The 19188-nt window shown below is 34.4% G+C and overlaps 3 protein-coding genes across 4 annotated transcripts; 1 reads left to right on the top strand and 2 right to left on the bottom strand.

Moving 5' to 3' along the window:
- Nucleotides 1-3360: 3360 nt before the first annotated feature.
- Nucleotides 3361-4702, top strand: LOC114377120 (proliferating cell nuclear antigen-like). The gene is made up of 4 exons (XM_028335524.1): nt 3361-3746; nt 3832-3993; nt 4077-4156; nt 4325-4702. The coding sequence occupies exons 1-4, from the start codon at nt 3422-3424 to the stop codon at nt 4550-4552; spliced, it is 795 nt and encodes a 264-aa protein (XP_028191325.1). The 5' UTR covers nt 3361-3421; the 3' UTR covers nt 4553-4702.
- A 327-nt stretch (nt 4703-5029) lies between these two features.
- Nucleotides 5030-11628, bottom strand: LOC114403448 (cytosolic enolase 3-like). Its single transcript, XM_028366441.1, has 13 exons — nt 11330-11628; nt 11083-11237; nt 10829-11003; nt 9985-10056; nt 9757-9873; nt 9350-9430; nt 8880-8956; nt 7850-7953; nt 7106-7204; nt 6921-7006; nt 6482-6568; nt 5880-6077; nt 5030-5486 (listed from the first exon to the last, which is right to left on the bottom strand). The coding sequence occupies exons 1-13, from the start codon at nt 11432-11434 to the stop codon at nt 5421-5423; spliced, it is 1422 nt and encodes a 473-aa protein (XP_028222242.1). The 5' UTR covers nt 11435-11628; the 3' UTR covers nt 5030-5420.
- A 1117-nt stretch (nt 11629-12745) lies between these two features.
- Nucleotides 12746-19036, bottom strand: LOC114403438 (neutral ceramidase 1-like). 2 transcript variants are annotated; one of them, XM_028366421.1, is made up of 10 exons: nt 18846-19036; nt 18251-18634; nt 17649-17857; nt 16873-17217; nt 15188-15452; nt 14813-15080; nt 14589-14714; nt 14312-14375; nt 13639-13802; nt 12746-13438 (listed from the first exon to the last, which is right to left on the bottom strand). In XM_028366421.1, the coding sequence occupies exons 2-10, from the start codon at nt 18565-18567 to the stop codon at nt 12890-12892; spliced, it is 2307 nt and encodes a 768-aa protein (XP_028222222.1). In that variant the 5' UTR covers nt 18568-18634; nt 18846-19036; the 3' UTR covers nt 12746-12889. The 2 variants fall into 2 exon arrangements, with proteins under 2 accessions (XP_028222222.1, XP_028222228.1); XM_028366427.1 differs by lacking the exon at nt 18846-19036 and adding an exon at nt 18794-18816.
- Between the last annotated feature and the right edge of the window lie 152 nt (nt 19037-19188).

Below are 19188 nucleotides of genomic sequence, written 5' to 3'. Positions count from 1 at the left end.
ATGAGTACTAGAAAAAGGGTATCTTTACACAATCACAGTCACAGCCAATATTAACCTCTAAAGGTAAGCTCATATTTACTCCATGCAAATTGAGAAAATATTAACTAACCAAAGAGATCCTATCCTCAAACTTTGGCCACTGGATGCACGCAATCGACCAGTGTAAAATCCCCACATCACCCAATCATTGAATGGCATTTATCTCCCATAAAAATTGCTTCCTCGCTGCCTCCATTAATAATCGTAATAAATGCTGTTATTAAATCCCTGTTGGCTCCCACATTGGTCCTCTACTCTTTTTGCATGCAACATTATTGGACAGGGCGGTCCCTAATATTGCCATCTTTGGTGTAGTTATGCATATACTATTACGGATTATGCATTTCATAATGTATATATATGTTGCTACGGATTTCATAATTCCTAGTTATTAATGTATACTTACGGAATAGTTGATCCATATTATAGAGTATGCAATCCGTAATAGCATATGCATTACGGATTATACAATCCATAATGTATTTTCTTACAGATTGTTTAATCCGTGAGATTACAACGTATTTTGAAGAAAAATGCTACACAATAGGAGCGTCGTCGAGGTTGCTGAAAAATGTTCAATCTCGGCTGTCCTTGGTTTGCACTTGCAGAGTGTTGTGCGGTTTTGATTCTGAAAAGGGTGGTTTGACTTTGAGCAATCTTTCTTTATCATACAGGTTAGATGGGTGCCATTACTCTTCAACACCCACAACAGCTTATGGTCTCACAATAACATATAGAAACTATATATATAATCAACAAAATAGAGATTAAAGAGAGAAGTGTAATCATACGTAACATGAACAGGAAAAAAGAAGTTAAATTAATATCCATGTGCCAATCTACATCTATAGAGAGATGAAAGAGAGAAGTGGATAACATAAATAACTGAAAGAAAAAAACTTAAATATATTTTAAGTTCTTGTAATTTTGTCTAGTTTTAGTTGTTGTAAAAATTTTATTTTTACTTTGATATCAATGCATAAATTTAAGAAAAATTATAGATGGACACATAGTGAGAAAAATATAAAAAAAAAAAATTATAAATTTTATAGGTAATATAATTTAGACGATCGAGTTTCAATTTTTTTACACCCAAATGTTATATACACCTAATTGATTATTTTTATTTTTTTATCTCTCTTTTCTTATATATCAAATTATATCACTTATCGTACATATATTTATTCATTTTGTTTTTTTTCTGAAGGTGTCAAATTCAAATAGCATAGGAGCATTAATGCATCTTTTAATGTATGATTTGATATAAAGAGAAATAGAAAAATTGAAAAGAAGATGGTGGAGATCCTCCTCCACTCCGATGCTTTCGAGAACTATCGCTGCGACCGCACCATCTCCATGGGCCAAGATCTTCCGTTCCGCCTCCAACGATGGCATCATCACCGTCAAAGCCATCATTTCCCTTTTCAACGAAATGCTCCGCCTCCGCGATATCCAAAGTCCAAAGACAGGCTACGGGGAAAGTTTTGTTTTCGGTTCGCACGCTCTTTTCAAGATCTCATCATATCTTTGTTTTACTTTAGTTTATGTGATGCGGAGGTTTTGTATGTATACTTTTATGTTTTCTACCCTATTTTTTTTAAGGGGTATATTGGATTAATCAAAATTTAGAAGTATTTTAAAAGATTTTTTTTCTATTGAAACTTTTAAATTATATAAAAAATTAAGTTCTATAGTATTCAATTAGTATTATTAATTTTCTTTAAGGAGGACAAAGAAATCCCATGATATTCAATTCAAATTTTTCATAACTTAACAAAAATTAGTATTAAAAAGTATATAAATTTTGATGAATTATTATTTAAAATGAATTTTGATGAATTTTATATAAATTTTTAGTAAGAAATATAAATATCATTCATCAAACTTGATCACTACATGTGTCAAGCTTGGTTTTCAATGAAATTATTTTAGCTTATAAAAAAATCTTTATTATTGAAAAACATATACAAAATCTCTAGCGAACATTGGAAGAAAATAAAATAAAAAAAAATTATGCGATCAAACCAACTAAAAAAGTTTAAATGTTTTTGATTTTTAATAAATGACCAAATTTTATTTTTGCTCTTTAATAAAAAAATCATCTTTGGTATATGATAAATTTAAAATTTTACAAGTGTTGAAAACTTAAAAAAAATATACAAAAATTTGAGAAAATGTGATTATTAAAAATATTAATTTTTAATTTTATCTTTTAGTCCATCTAATTTAAAACATCTCATTTCACTCTCTATAGTTGTAATTTTCAAACCTTTTGATCTTCAATGTCTAAAATCTCCTTTCGATTTTTCATCCAAATCCGTTAATACTAAATGAAGTCTACATCCACCATGGCAAGGAGAGAGTCACATCTAGGACCGACAAAATGGATGGATTAGATTGATGGGCCTGACCCATTGGGTCAAATGGTGAAAATGGGTCGATCTAGACTTGATTCATATGAATTTTTTAAGTCGGATCCATGTTAGATTATCGAGTCTATTCAGGATAATTTAAAAATTAATATAAAAAAGTTCAAAATTGATCATATGTAAAAAAATATAAAAAAATCTAAAGGCAAAAAATTATTTATTATTCATTCATGCCAATAAAAAGGGGAAGTGATTTATATTCTCTCTAAGCTCTCATATAAATATTAACAAAGTCGTTTAAATTATATCTGATGAATATTCAAATTAATGACATTGTTTTGCAGTTGTCACTTCTTGTGGATGTTCATTTTATGTTTAATGAATATGTTTTACTTATTAAAAATATAAATTACAACGTAAAATTATAAATTATATTAATAAGTTAATATATTATATTTAATATTTATTATATATTACTAATTGGGTTGGGTGAGCAATGACTTTTATGATTTAGGAGAGGCTTTTTGCATAAGCTAGGATGGACCCTACGGCAACCGTGCTTGAAGTGTTTCCCCCACCGGAGAACAATATTATCTGTTGCACTAGCTAAGTAGCTGTAGTGCCTCCCACCACAAACGGCACACCAGTGATGCCATGCAAAGGTTTGAGTCGTTGAAAAAGGTCATTAACACGTCGTAAGAGAACACCAAAACAGTCAGAATGTGTGGAGGAAAAGAAAATCCTCAATGGCGAGGGGAAAAGAAAAAGAAACTTTATTTTTTAAATTATGGCGGTAAAAAATCATCTATTGTTTTTTTTGGCAATTTTACACCATTTATTATAATTTTGTAGCATTTTAAAGGATCTAGATATAACAAGAAGGCGATTAAAAAATTGCAATTATAGAGACTAAAGATGAATTATATTTAAAATGGCGGGAATGGTTGCATTATAGAGAAAGTGGTTAAGTTGATTGGAAATAGAGAAAGAGAAGCAAGAAGTTAAGAAAGAAGATGGTGATGGAAGTTGTTCTGGGAGAAGCGTCAGAGGTGAAGAATGTGGTAGAGGCCATAGAGTTGGTGGAGACGGGCGTTGCCAAATTCGTTTTCTCAAGCAGAGGGTTGTCATTGAAAGCCATGGACAGCAGAGAGTGTGCAATGATGGAGATCCTCATCCCCTCCGATGCTTTCGCTCACTATCGCTGCGACAACGTCTTCTCCGTAGGCCTCAGTCTCGACCAAATGCTCCAGCTCCTCCACCGAGCCCACGATTCTGACATCGTCTCCCTCACAGCCCTAGAAGGCCAAGACCACGTCACCTTCACATTCCAATGCCCTAGTGCGTACCTTCTTTATTCTTAATTACTTACTTCTTCCTCTATCTTTTTCTTTATAGATTCTCTTCTGTTCATTTATCTCGCAAGGCAACCTGAGTTTTTCTGATCATCGGATGAATCTGATGATGGATATCGACAATGGGCCCCTGCTCGATATTCACGAGGATGCCGAGTACCATGCCATTGTTGAGTTGCCTTCACCTGTCTTTACAACAATCTGCTGTCACATCGATTCTCTTTCCAACATTCGTACGTTGCTTCCTACTCGATCCATCCATCTTTCTCAAATTTTCTATTTCTTTCTTTCTTTCTAATATTTTCTTATCTTATAGCTATAATTTCCATTATTGTCACAAGGGATACTCCTATCTTGTTGGTCGCCGCTGGAGATTTTGGTCTCTGCATGCACTTGGTATGCTCACATATTGATTAATTAATTAATTAATTGCATGTTTATAGTACACTAGCACTAAATTGATCTTTCTCTTTCTCTTTCTCTTGCATGTGGGTTACCCAAAGAATATTATATTATGGTTAGGATTTAAACTGATGGGTGGAACTTATTTATTTATTTATGCAGCCTCGTGGAGGCACTGTGATAGAGATGACTCAATGTGTGAGCCTGGCATTTGAAATAAGGTATCTGAACCTGGTCATGGCGGCAATGTCGTTGTCTGATACACTCACCATCCGCTTGTCAATGGAGCTGCCGGAGGCTGTGTTTGAGTACAAAATTGCTGCTGAGAAGGGTTATGTTCGCTTTCACTTGCCGATTGCTTTTAACGCATCTTATCTGTTAGATGATTAGATATAATGCAGGACCTGGCACCAACAGTGTTTGCTGGGGTTCCTGCGTAGATAAAAGGAATTGAACATTGTCATTTTCCAATTACGGCCCAATAAGGTGAAAAGGCATTTTCAATCATCAATAAACGATTTAAAAATTGTCCATCGGCGAAGAAAGGACTTAAAAAAAGGTATAATTAGTAGATCAAATTGATAATGAGACGTAACGTTTGCACGTTTATCGACTTTCATAAATTTCAGGGTACTAATCTCACGGCCTTCTGCACTACGTTATGCTAAAAGAGAACAAAAATACCGAGTTAATCCTTATTATTGAAAAAAAAAAACATATTACAAAATGTCTAGATAATATTGGGAGGAAAAAAATTGAAAAGCATTAATGCGAGGAAACCCAATAGCCCCCCCTTTCTCCATTGCTCATGACACATCAATTTAAATTATTAAGGAACAAGAAAGTAATAAGAATAGAATAAAAAAATATAAATAAAGGTAAAAATGATAGATTCTATCTAATGATATGTCAGGTCTGTAAAAGGAGGTGCCCTGGAACATAAGCAATGCGAAGAATTGGATAACTATAATCAATATCACTTGCCCAGAACAATTTTAACTAAAGCATTGAATTAGTGTAATTTGGTATCCCCTATAACAATAGACAAATAAACATGCCGCACTATCTTGTACAGATTGTTGAATACTCGTTGAAACATTCTCCAAAGCCCAATAGCACGAAATGATCAAAGTTGACGTAATGGCAATAGAACATCAGCAGTTGATGAATATGGTACAGTGATGAACTTCAACCACACGTATCAAACTTAAAGAAGAAAAGCATATCACAAAGACCAATATGAAGAATTTTTTCATTCTTATTGCCTCCAATCTTCACCGGCATAAACTGCTTGATCTCCGAGCTCCTCCTCAATCCGAAGTAACTGTATCAAAATTCAGATAGTAATTGTTATGTTTTTCCTTAGTTTCACTTTATAAACCAGAATCCATATGCGACAAATATCAACTTTTAATATGCATTTTATTATAAAGAATCATACGCAGATATTGCCTTCAAGCCACATAGGGTGAGAAGCCTAAAGAGGAATAAATTAGCATATTTACAACCAGCAATGAACAAAGTATAAAATCATCACTTAAACACTACTGATATTGCAAATATACCACCTATCATAGAAAACTGCCGCCACCTTCCCATGGGAGAGGAATTGGTGAGTTGACAAAATAAGTCTGGTACATGAATTTTTTTGAAGTGTTCAAGAATCATGACCATAATGCATGCAGTAAAACCATCAGCATAAGAATCAGAAAGAGACCTGGTTGTACTTTTCTAGCCGCTCTCCTCTGCAAGGAGCTCCTGCTTTAATTACACCAGAAGCAAGGCCAACAGATAAATCAGCAATGAAAGAGTCTATAGTTTCTCCACATCTATGAGACGTTACCACCCCCCAATGTGCTTCTTTTGCCAGCTTCACCACTTCAATGACCTCTGTAATAGTTCCAACTTGGTTGACCTAGATTACAATGGTAAATCATCACATTTCAATGTTTATTTTCTTCAAGAAAACAGAAGAAAAAGTACAAAGGAGGATATTTAAAATACCCTCCCAAATGATTTATAAAAATAAAAATTGGCAAAACTAAATTACAGGCATGCTATGTTTAGATCTCTTTCTCTTTTTACATAAACTAGCTTCGTAATTTACGATCTTGTATCTGCATGAAAAAGATATTTGTGAATATCCAACACCTCAACTTACATCTGAAGCAAGATTGCTTCCAGTCTATGAACAACTAAGTTTACTATTTATTATTGAAAACAAAATAATATCAAAAAAATAAAAACTTAAAGATAAGATTAAATTTGTCCTTAGGCAAAACAAACACTTGAAGGTTAATTGAAGTAACAGCAAGTTACCTTAAGAAGAAGGGCATTACAAGCAGACTCAGTTATTGCTCTCTCAATGCGTTTTGCATTTGACATCAAGAGATCATCCCCAACTACCTGTAGAACCAACCATTCAAAATGAAGGGAAACCATAAAAACAGAAGTTCCAATCAGTAGCCAATAAATAAACTCAACATCTTGGTGGTAATATGCAAATAACTTTTCTGACGCTCAACCCCAATAATGTGACAAAAGACAAAACGATTTTATATGATATTGTTTTTCCTCCCTTGATACACTAAGAATCAGTTGGTTATTATTTTCTATTAAAAATATCCATTGCTATCACTAAAAAATATCATGTAATCTCCAAAATGATAAGGTCTACTTCATAGCATCAATCTTTGGCTGCAACAGTTAAACTAAGACAGAGATTGAAACAAAACATTAATTGATCAAAAAATAATACCTGACAAATCCCCAGACTTGAGATATGCTTGATATGTTCCCAATCTTCCTTGTCAAATGGATCTTCTATTGACACAATAGGGTATTCTACAAATTCAAAAAGAAAATTCCAACATAAACACAAGGCATAGGCTAAATAATTTATAATGTCCCCCATCAGGAAAATACTAAGATAAACTGGTTTACCAGAGCATAGTTCCTTGTACAAGTCTATCATATCCTCTGCTGACTTAAAATTCTGTCCAGACTTTTGAGGAGATTGAAAGTCCAGATCATATCTTTTACCTATATCAGGGAAAAGGCGTATACCCAACAGTAGAAACTGGTTAAAATTATTCAAAGATAAAAGCTGTCCAAAAAATACTAGGTGTTAGGCTGTTAGCAACTTAGCATTAGAAAAAGAAGAAACCAACCAACAGTGAAATATTATAATATTTTGCAGCAACTTTCCATACAAATTAATTATCTAGTATTAAAATAAAAAAAAAATTAAAGATGAAATGACACAAAAAAAAAACAGTTATTATCTAGTATACAAAAAAAAAAAAAAACACATACCGGGTCACATAATACTTGTAAAAGCAGATTCAGAAACAAAGCTGAAATGACACCCCTAAATGGAATATGAAGATGACATATTACCATGGCTGAGGATGGTCATTTGTGTTTTTAGTCATTATTGAAGTACTATTATCAAATAAGACTGCTATTTCTGCATCTCTTAGAAAGACTAGTTTTATTTTGCTATGACTGCAAAGTAAAATAAATGCTTCATATTTTTCATAAATGATGCAGTAAAACAGTTAGCATAGCACTGCTGCAACACAGTCTCTCATTAAATAGCTATAAGCAAAATATTAAAGCAAATATCGCCAAATTCCATTTTCTTGAGAATCTAAAAGTATAGAAGCGAGAGAAACTTAAAATTACCTATGCAAAAATCTGTAGCAGCAACATCAAGAGCTATCTTTATTTTCTCATCATAACCAGCTCTGCTAATGGCCTCCTTCACAAGATCCAGGGCTTCTCTAAAGCTGGTGATACTTAAACACAGTCAGCTAAAGGGTAGAAGTAAAATCAAAATGCTTAATATAACAAGAGAATTATTTGAGTGGAAAAATACTTAAATGTAACAAGATTAGCCAAGTGCAAATTTCATAAATATTAAGTGATTTTATATTTAAAAAACTATAATAGTTTCGTATTAAATCTTTAGTTGCTTAAAAATTTAGAAAATTAGCTTCCAATAACATTAACAATAAGCAAAAGCAAGTAGATAATTAATACAACCACCCCTTTATAATAAATTTAATAGTATATTCTCTTGAAAGTTAACTTAATCTATTAATCTACTCTCTTCTTTTACATCATTGGAATTAATTCTTCATATCATGTTTATAATTTTTATTTTCTATTTTAATCTATACATCTTATATTCCAGTTTTATATTTCACCTGAATTTAAAAATATTTATGCACATTGGAAACTAGCTGGTTTTATTAATCTTAAAAAACAGATGTAATCATGATTCATAACATGCATTTGCCATGTAGAAGATAACATGGTAATTATAACATGCAGCAGTTCAAAATGTTGACTAAAAGAAAATGCAAGTTAGATTAAGAGGCAAAATACAAATGAAATTCTTTTCATCATATATTTATCATAGATTTCAAAGGAATAGAGATATCATATCAATGTATCCAAGAAATCACGACAGTAAGAGAAATTACAGCAGTGAAAGTAGTAGTTTGGAGATATTTTTTGTTTTTCTTTCCTTTCTTCTAAAATGGATACCTTTTACCCCTTTTATATTATTCGTTTCGCGGTGAAGAATTTTACAGAAATTTTTGGTGCAGTGGTTCCATGTAATTGACCCCACAAAATGGAAAAAGGCTTTGTTGTTGTATTTAACAGTACAGAATTTTCAAAAGCTGTAGAAATCCAATAAAAAGCTTGCCTGGATATATTAGGAGCAAAGCCACCATCTTCACCCACATTACAGTTATGTGCACCATATTTTTCTGTAATGACAGCCTGCCCTTTTGTTATCAACAATAAATAAATGTATCAGCTTAAACATGATATCAGCAAGTGACTATTAGAATTCTTTAATCCATCATTGATCAAAAAACATATATATGGGCTGGGAAACAACAGATTGGATTGTCAAATCAATTAAAACCAAATACCACCACCATAGGAACAGTAAGCAAAAACAAAGGAAGACTGTAGTAGTAATAGCATAGGATCTACCAATCTAAATCATTGTAAGCCAGGTAAACGACAATGCAACTAAAGTTGGTATGTTTCTAGCTTGGGAACATTGTAATGAGTGAAATTATGAGGAGAAAAAAAAAATCTCTAAAGATAGAAAGTAAAAGCAATAGGATTGGGTAAAAAAAACAAGAAGAAATAAAGCAAAACCACCTTTAAGTGATGATAGGTCTCAGTGCCCATTCGCAATGCTTCCTCAAATTTGCTTGCTCCAATTGGGAGAATCATGATTTCCTAATAGGAATTATGTAAGAAAGACTTCATAATTAAAAGAGTCTAAATCACTATGAAGCAGAAGGAACACAGACTAAAAAGAAACTATATCTGTTTATGTTAGGTCAGAAAATAAAGAACAGAATCAAACACAACAATAAATTGCTAAAGTTACGCCATAAATAATTGAACAGGTGTGTGTTACAACAAAAACAATTGAACATTTGTCATTTAATTTCACTGTTCATTAATTTGTTTAGAGAAAAGGAACACATCCCTAATGGAAGTAAGATTATTAAAACACAAATGAGAATGTCTAGGAAATTAAACTTCAACAGAAACTATACCTGAATGGCCAGATTACTCCCAGCATGTTTTCCACCACTTATGACAGTAAAGGCAGGAACAGGAAGTGTTGGGCTGGTTTTTCCAGACAGGTCAGCAATGTGCTTGTAAAGTGGAACCTGTATGCTTTTGTTTTTATTTTCATGATATCATGACTGAACATATATACTTATTTTACAGATTAAAAGTTAAACAAACTTATAAAAATATTAATTGACAAAGAGCCATGCCTCCTTTTCTGCAGCACCAGCTTTACAGGCAGCAATGGACACAGCTAATATAGCATTGGCTCCAAGTTCCCCCTGCAGAGAAAATCGGAAACAGAACAGATAAAATAAATAAATAAATATATATATATATATATATATATTAAATCTTACAAAAATTGGGAGAACTATATTGCTAAGATGAATTATTCAAACATGCATGCGCTAGTATCTGATCGCAACAAGTGCATGATATAAGAATGAAAGACACACACTGCCTTCATCAAGCTCTCCGAAGCATATAGAAGAAAGACAATCTCTAGGAATTATCTTTAAAAAAATTATATTATGGACTTGAACGATTCAAAACTGAAAAGGAAACTGAGTATGCACATACTAAGTGAAATGCAAATAATGCTTCCATAGTATCCTGTATGAATTTATCATATTTCCAACAGCCAAACAAATTTTCCTACTAGCCTAAGTGTGAGCACTTTGTAAAAGAAATGGAAAATGAAGAGAGAGAAAATAAAACAGTAAAAATATATGGAGAAGGAACACTACGAGCTTCACCACCTAGAGTTGTTTCCGAGTAGCAACCTAGCAAGCACTATCCCAATTGTATCCATCAACGTAACTAAGAAAAGCTAGAAGTCATGTATCCAGGACTAATGAGAAAGACAGTAAAACCATACTATAATACTATTCAACCTTTTCATAGCATTTTTCCTAATCACTAACCAAATTCATTTTGAAATGTAAAATAATCAAATCATTGAACAAAACAATATGTAATACGGTAAATTGACAGCCAATTGATTGAATTCACAGCACAGAGAGAGAGAGAGAGAGACAGACGTTAAAATACCTTCTTCTCAGTTTTGTCGAGGTCAATCATGGCCTGATCAATCTGCGACTGAAGCGTAGGATCCATACCAATCAACGCCTCAGATATCTTGTCATTGATATTTTTAACAGCTTTGGCCACGCCATTTCCGAGATACACTCCTTTGTCACCGTCGCGTAACTCAACAGCTTCATACCTGAAACGAATCATTGACCAACCAAATCGATAATTGAACGAGAGCGATTAATAATAATTTAAAAAAAAAAAAGGCTTACATGCTGGTGGAGTTGCCGCTGGGAACGGAAGCGCGGAACACGCCTTTGTTAGTGTGCAAGTCGACTTCGACGGTTGGAATTCCTCTGCTATCTAGGATCTGCCTCGCCTTGATTTTTGTTATCACCGATTGCACTGCTTTTCGCATGTGATTCGACTGCGGTCACCGTAAAAACGCATGCTGAGAAGTTCCGATGAGAGAAACAAAAAAAAAAGTGAAAAGAGATTATGAGAGGTAGAGAGAGATACGATGAAGAGAACGGGATCGGAGGTTTTGGCCCTAACGGCGGCATTGACGGCATCTTCGAGTTTTCGGGAAAGCATGTGCTTATCCAGGTAATCTTGCACTGACATTTCCACAATCAGCTGCGTCTTCTTCTACTCTCCAAATTCTCACTCACAGCTGAGAAGATGTGCGTGCGCTCCGTTCTTCTTCTGCTGGGAAAACGCGATTCAACACTGATGCTGCTGCTTCTTCCTAGTGTTGCAGAGACCAGAAAACCGCTCTTGCTAAACGTCGTCGTATTTCTCAATGAATGAATAAACCTAATTTTGTTCATTTCCTTTTCCTTTATTCCACTAAAATACAATTCAAATATTTAAAGAATAAATTGTGATATATAAAAAGTTAGCTGACATTTATAATAGTTTCATTCAAATTATATTATATATACCCATCATGACACCATCATGGTTTTAATTGATTTACAATATAAAAAAGTTTGAGCTAATAAAGTAAAGAAATTAAACTCTACATTTAATAAGGATAATTTTAAATATTATGCTATTAAACAAATCGATACCAAAAAGCCTTTAAAAAAACACAAAAATCATCATTTACAGAAAATTAACCGATTTATAATATTAAAACTTGTTTAGTTCAAAACCACTACGTGATCACCATCTTAAACAATTTTCATATGACATATAATTGAGTTTTTTTAGTTTAAAAAAATATTAATAAAATTTAATTATATGTTTTGCATGAAGTTTGACCGAGATGATCACGACATGAAATCATATAATAATTTCTCTTCATAATCCTTAGAATATATAGATTTATGATGAAAAACATGAGATCATATATTTTATCCTCATCAATCTTTGTCCAAAAGAAATATTTATAGATGACACACCGTACATAATATTAAACTGGGCATGCCATTTTACTTGCACAATTTTTTAAATTTAATTATGAAATGTGATATGTGATTTTTAATTATATAATGTAGTATATGATAAGATTGTTAAATTTTATAATAACTATTTTAAAATTTATATTATTAGTTAAATTAAATGTGTAAAAATCTTTTGACAATATATTCAAATTAAACTCAACAAGGAAAATGAGAATACAAAAAATATTCTCCTCTCATGCCTCTCATGGTGAGACTGACTTCGGTCACTACACGACTAGGAAGCATGACTCACTTATCATCCCATTCCCAGCCAATCATTACTAATAATGATATAAGTTTAAGAATTCCTTACAAATAACTTTCAAGTATGTACCAATTAAATATGGGAGCAATTAACAGTATTTAAAGAGCAATTGTAAGCCACAAATGACTTGATTAACTACTCTGATCAATTACTATGCTCACCCAAATGAAAATATAATGAAATTGGCTAGTTGCAGGGAATTTCTAGGAAAGAGAAAAAGAATAGTTGATAACAAATGATATCCGATGGAATCATCCTTGATTTAATTTATGTATTCTGCCACAGTTCAGTACAATAAACCACAATATAGTAGTAATTGCATTCGAACCATTAAACATGTATAATCAATCAGTATGCCCCCCTTTACTATGCAACTACAAATGCACTAGATGAACCTGTAAAGTGATGAATTGATCCTAACAAGCCCTTTGCAGCCCCAAAATGTTTGATTCTGTATACACCAGGAGTAACATCCTTTGGGATTCTCCATTCTATGGTAGCTTTACTATGAGAACTGAGTTTGAAAGGTCTTGACCACTTGAAGCGCAGGCAGAAATCATCATCATCATAAGCAGGAACCCACATATCCTTTCCTTGGAGAAATTCCACCAGGGAAAATGTACCTTCAGTCATAAGGTCATTACGAGGGCACGCAGACCAGAAAGTAACAGACACCATGTCAGCTCTCTTAAAGGTCGAGTTCTTGGGAACATCAGAGCTACAATCCCCAAACTTTACACCAATAGGGGTTGCATCCATCACAACTGGTGTTAATAAGCTTATTTGCTTATCAAGGAGGTCAGGGGGTTGTGGACCTGGTTCTACAGGCTGGCCACTGATGAGAGCATGCACAAGCTTCGTAAACTCCTGAATGTAAGCACTCAGTGTGTGTGGACCATACAGTGTGGAAGCACCCTGGTAACATGAAAAGTGAAGTTAAATAAAGCAGCACATAATTGTTATATCTCTTACCAATACGAAAGTTATGTTATTTGATGATAAGTTGCATCCCTAAAAGTGTAAACTTCCACTATTGTTGCATTTACTCTTGCTATAGCAATCTAAAAAGGTTTGCTGCATGCTTCATGTCTCTTTCCACGAGAGTTGTAACTGACCTCATATCTCTGCACCTGGTACTCTTCGTATGTAGTCACATACTGTGAATAAGTATTAGTCAACCCCGCTATAACAACATGAATGTTGCTACCAAAGCCTTTGTTACCACTTAGCACTGTCTTCACTGCATCACGAAGACGCCTCCCAGCCATTGTTGTAAATTCTGTCAGAAGTAAAATAATTACAGGAAGCATGAAGCACCCAAAGAAATACATAGGCCAGATTGGTTTGTCTCACAATTCACAAATACTTGTATAAAAATACAAAAAATAGATCTGCAAGGAAAAAAAACAACCTACAAATATATAATATAATAGCAAAATATATTAAGCAACACATTTGGATTTTGGATTATCTCGGATCTTAAAACATTTAGAGACAAAAAAAATAGTGAGAGACTTGAATAACTAAGATGCAGCCATCCTTTGAATTGAGCCCAGTATTGCTGGAATAGAAATCATAAAAAATATCATGATCCCAATAACCGTTCAACATACTTTTTCTTTGACTCAAAGATATTCAACAACTTGCGGGTTTGATTTTCATCAAGTGGATCAACGTATTCTCATTCGACCAAGGTTGTTGATGTTGAAACTTAAATGTTTCAAAATGCAAAGGATAGAAATTCCAACAATAACATCATTTTAAGAAATTAAAAATAAGAGCTCATACCTCCAGGTACACTGAGAATAACAAGCTGCCCAACTCGGAGGACCTGAATAGGAAGTATTGAAGGCTGCAAATGAACAGGAGCAAATAAAGGTTCAAATTAGTAAAAGTTATCAGATATCAGACTCTTTGTTTTAGCAGTGAGAGCATTTGCAATCAGGGACAAATGAAGAAATATTTCCTTTGAAAAAAGATGCCTCGTGACATATCTGTATGGCAGAAATGGGTGAAGAGAAACATGAAACTACCATCATCAAAGAACATCAAATGACTAACTTACTGCCCAATCATATGGTAGCTTCATTTCGCCAGTATCAAGCAAAATGGGCTTTGGGTGGTGACAGTCTATTTGTTCCTTGCCTGGCGTTTTAAGTAAGTTACGGACCAGCTTCCAGAAAGGATTTCCCTGACATACAATTAGACATAATAAGCATAGAGTTTCAAAGCTATTTAAGAATACAAGGCCAGGATAGTAGGTAAGCATAAGGTCTTATCAGTGGTTACCTGATCATCACCTTGCTTAAAGTCAAAAGCTCCAGGTCCATCTGTTGTTCCAGCAGCAAATGCAAATCCCATTGCAGCAGGGCATGTCTTTATGACCTCAGAAGCTCCTACTTTAGAAAGATTTACCCCAAGCTGGGAAAAATCTATGAAAGCATGTCGAAAATCAACCTTCCCTTTAATCTGTTCAGATGCTCCATTGAATAGCTCCACCGCTTTTTTAAATTGTCTCTCCCCTATAATACGTGTGCTTTCAAATTCATCTGGATAACTGCAACATCAGTTTATAGGAGGCACTTTAGCAACCCATATAGTGATATAGGCTTAGGAAAATTGTAAAAGAACAAAAGAAACATTGGGCATGCAATAAAAAATTACCCAGGTCCTCGGCCATAGCATAATTCATTCTTTCCTCCACATGTACTATGATTGAAGTCACAAGGTAGTCCAGTGTCTATACAAAAAGTTCCGAGTACATTTGGACTAACATCACCACAATTTGTTTGACAAAATGCAGAAACAAATCTAGGCTTGTCAACCTGCCTAAGGACACCTCTAACACGTCTAGCAATGCTTGAAGTTTTGGTTGCAGGTTTACCAAGAGGAGATCGGAATGAGGCAGCAAGTTCCAGTAATTCATGGTCTGTGCCAATAAATTTTAAATGGGGTTAGAAACATATTCATTTATTAATTATTATTATCATCATCATGTATTTACCTTATTGATAAACTGTTTATACCACATATATAAAGCAAGATATCATTCATGTATGTTTCATTAGTTTGCTCAATCAGTCATTTAGGGTATTTACATCTTGCCTTGTTCATAGACAACTCCATTAACTCCAACAATATTAGGACTTTCATGAGAAGACTTGTAAAACTCAGAAGCACCAGATCAGAGTTCAGAATACATGTAACTAACTACACAAGGCAATCCAGCACGTTACCAAAGTACAAATTTTGTTGGCTGCACTTGTAGCGGTCCTCTTGTTGTTTGGTGGTTGCTCTTACTTTTTGGACTGTTTTTGTTTATTTTCTACAGAACCTATTTCTCTGTTCTGTTTATTTGTTTGGCTTATTGCATACTCTCATTGTTTCATTGTTTGGCGGCTACCCTAACCAAACACAAGGGGCGCAACAGGTGCAACCAGCCAAACAACCAAACACATGGGGGGTGCAACAAACAAAAATTGGGGCAGCACACAGAGACCCAAATACTAAAGAGGTCAAAACAAAATTGGAAGAGCCAAACGGAAATAAAAACAGCAAAACAATGTCAGTTAAGCCCAACTAAAGGCTCAGTAAAGAACATAACCAAGGACAACTGGAAGGAGGACATGACTGTCGGAAAAATGTTTGAAACACGCTAGTAAAATGCACTGTGAGGATAAGACAGAGAAGAGACGGCCAGAATGAATAGCACGGCTGGAAGAGAGCTTAATTTCCAAGAAGAAACAACACAATGAAAGGAAGCAAAAACACCGAAAGATGTCGAAAGGTAGACATGCCAAGAGTCAATTAATTTGAAGAGAAAAATCATGAAAATAAAGTAGAACTCCTAATTTTAGGGAGCTAGGTAGTTAAGTAGAGGCAGGTAGTAGTGGCAGGAACAGGTCACAGAGGATGGTACCATTTTGATACTACGTTGAAACCATGGGATTTTAGGTATAGAGATAAAGAAAGATAAAAGAGATCAAAATACCGAATTTATATTAACTGGGATGTATTCAATATGTTCATAAAATCTAGAGGACTAACCCTTATTTATACAAATCATAATGTTAACTAGTTAAAGAAACAAATCATGATGAAACAAGGAAATATGGTAACTAATCCTCAAAGATAATGAAAAAACAGGTTAAAGGATAATCTAACGTATTCTAAAATAAGATATTTTTATATATTCTAATTTCTAACACAAACACGCTAGAACAATGGACCCACATCACATGGCATATAAACCTATAAATTCTGAAGCTATTTAATGAACATACTGTAATGGAAAAGAAGCTACTCAGTTCATAAATGGATGCATTGTAGCCCAAAAGCAAACAACTTACAATTATCATGAAGACTGGGAATTATGTTTGAAATTCTTCGGGGGACTCCATCATTTTCAAATCCAACCAAATCCATTCTTACAGACCCCTTTCGCTCAAACCAGTCTTCCATAAATCGTGCAGCTGCACCCTTATTATCCCCGCTAATTAATGAGTTTGTTCGACTCATTGAAGTACCATGAGTAGCAAACCAATTGAAACTTCCCAAAGGACCCCATTCATCATCAACAAACTTTAACAGAGTCATTTCTTTATCAACATCATACTTATATTTGCTTCTCTCTGCAGCAGGATTGTTGAGATAAGCACTAGGACTACGATTTACACCAGCATCTAATAGCTCTCCTGCAAGTTGAAGATAATTTATCTCAAATCATGTGATATTGTCAGCAAAGAGAGGGGAAAATGGCATAATAGTTGAACCATATGGCTACCAACTAGTGCACTAGGTAGAAATCACATTGATAGCTTCAAAATAATAACAAGCAAATTCTTAATACAGTTAATGATGCCAGGAAAAGTAAAGGTGGGAAAACACTACATCCCAGAAGAAAAAGGTCAAGCTTGCCTCATTCATTTATTTCTAGACAGTTGGTGCAACTTGCTTCTTGCAGTTTTCCATCTTTTTCTGACATGCTTCAACAGTATGCAAAACTACCATAATTATAATAATTTACATATAACATTTAAATTATCCACCTGGGCTCACATCTGTATATAAATATAAGTACCCAAGGGAGAAAGGAGAAAGAAGGAATGACAAGTCTTTCCCTTACCCTTGTTGACAAAGATTGATCCTGGGCGGAGATTTTCATGGGCCTGGACAATGGTTTTCTCGATGCCATCAACAATGACATCAAATGACTGGCGAACAAATCCAAGAGATGTCACAATATATACAACATATTGGAGATAACCCCCAGGACCAGCATGAGTGTGAATTCCACTAATAGCCACATTCTTTTCAGTATATAGGTCACCATATCTGTCAAACAAAATAAAGTACAAAATCAGGCACAAAACTTGGGGATCAAACAAATTAAATGGAAACATCAGCCGCTGTTCACGCTAGAGAACACAGTCACCGGAGAATCCTAAAACTCAATCAAGAAACCCTGGTGAGACTCTACCAAGCATGACCTAGTCATGCGTGAGAAGGATCTAGACCTTTATTATATTGGGCCTTAAGATCCGAGAGGCCCGTTGACTCCTAAAGCCTTAGGGCCTCTCCATTATTGATACCTTGCTTTCAGCCTCTCAATTACTTTGATGACTACAAGCTAGAGTGAGTTGATCATAGTAAATCGATCTTCCATAATTTCTACAAGTTATTATCATAACAGTAATTTATTGAGAGCAGAGAAGTCATTATTGATACCTTGCTTTCAGCCTCTCGATTAATTTGATGACTACAAGCTGTGAAGCCATGCAAGCGTCGAGGTTCACAAACACTACCCGGTTACCGTTTGGCTGAGCAACAATGAAAGCCCGAGCCCGCAGCCTGAAGTGAATCCCAGATGCAATTTGGTCAGTGTTGGCATACCCCATCATGTTAACATCAGCTGCAGGACCGGTAATGTCATAGCTTCCAAGACCAATCAAGTAATCAGAAGCCGATTGCACAACATCACTCTTCAGTAGTAGCAGGAACAAGAAAAGGGTCCAAACTCGCATAGTAGGGGAAGGGAACTCCATCACACCCAAATTCAGAGAAAAAACAAGACCATTTTTTTTTTAAGCTCGGCCAGTTCTTCTCATCTCCCTTCACAAATCACACCCACAAAACTTACAGTTATTACAAAAAAAAAAAAAAAAAAAACGAACCATAAAATAGAAATTAAAGAACTTTGAAAGCAAGCGATTCCAAATTGGCAATCAGTCATAGCTAGAATATAAAATAAATATGGTTCAAGATATATACATATCAAATTAGAAAAGCGTAGGAAGCAATAAAGGGCAATTTAGTTTCTGACCACTCAGATGAAAAGCTGTGATCACGTGAGCATGTCGAAGAAATCTAAGTTATCTGTGGATTGCAGAGAGACTGGCCCAATAAATGAGAAGCGGAGAAAAGCCAATTGAGAGAAAGAGAGAAGAGGAAGTGTCCAATGGAGCCAAAGGAAATGAAATAAGGCTGCTTGGTAGAGTGAAGGAACTGCCACGTCAAGCCACGGGTGTGGAGTAATGTAATTTGAAGGTTCCCACTTTAGCATTAATATTGCATGGATCCATCCAACAAAACTAATCATTTAAAACTAGTAAAAACATTTCTTAGACAGATCTAGCTTACTTAATTGAGTAATATAGAATATTCTA

Source organism: Glycine soja, chromosome 2 (genome assembly GCF_004193775.1).
Source record: "Glycine soja cultivar W05 chromosome 2, ASM419377v2, whole genome shotgun sequence".
In the NCBI taxonomy this organism is placed as follows: Eukaryota; Viridiplantae; Streptophyta; class Magnoliopsida; order Fabales; family Fabaceae; genus Glycine; species Glycine soja.
The sequence above is the reverse complement of the archived record's forward strand: the minus strand, read 5'-3'. Positions and strand labels throughout refer to the sequence as shown.

Excerpts from the sequence above, each read along its gene's own strand:
- LOC114377120 (XM_028335524.1), top strand. The coding sequence starts at position 3,422 with ATGGTGATGGAAGTTGTTCTGGGAGAAGCGTCAGAGGTGAAGAATGTG. Across the intron at positions 3,747-3,831 it reads CTTCACATTCCAATGCCCTA|GCAACCTGAGTTTTTCTGAT; the intron begins GTGCGTACCTTC and ends TTATCTCGCAAG. Across the intron at positions 3,994-4,076 it reads CGATTCTCTTTCCAACATTC|CTATAATTTCCATTATTGTC; the intron begins GTACGTTGCTTC and ends CTTATCTTATAG.
- LOC114403448 (XM_028366441.1), bottom strand. The coding sequence starts at position 11,434 with ATGTCAGTGCAAGATTACCTGGATAAGCACATGCTTTCCCGAAAACTC. Across the intron at positions 11,004-11,082 it reads AGCGGCAACTCCACCAGCAT|GTATGAAGCTGTTGAGTTAC; the intron begins GTAAGCCTTTTT and ends GATTCGTTTCAG. Across the intron at positions 6,569-6,920 it reads CAAGTCTGGGGATTTGTCAG|GTAGTTGGGGATGATCTCTT; the intron begins GTATTATTTTTT and ends TTGGTTCTACAG.
- LOC114403438 (XM_028366421.1), bottom strand. The coding sequence starts at position 18,567 with ATGGAGTTCCCTTCCCCTACTATGCGAGTTTGGACCCTTTTCTTGTTC. Across the intron at positions 17,858-18,250 it reads ATCGAGAGGCTGAAAGCAAG|ATATGGTGACCTATATACTG; the intron begins GTATCAATAATG and ends TTTGTTTGACAG. Across the intron at positions 17,218-17,648 it reads ATCAATCTTTGTCAACAAGG|GAGAGCTATTAGATGCTGGT; the intron begins GTAAGGGAAAGA and ends TTCAACTTGCAG.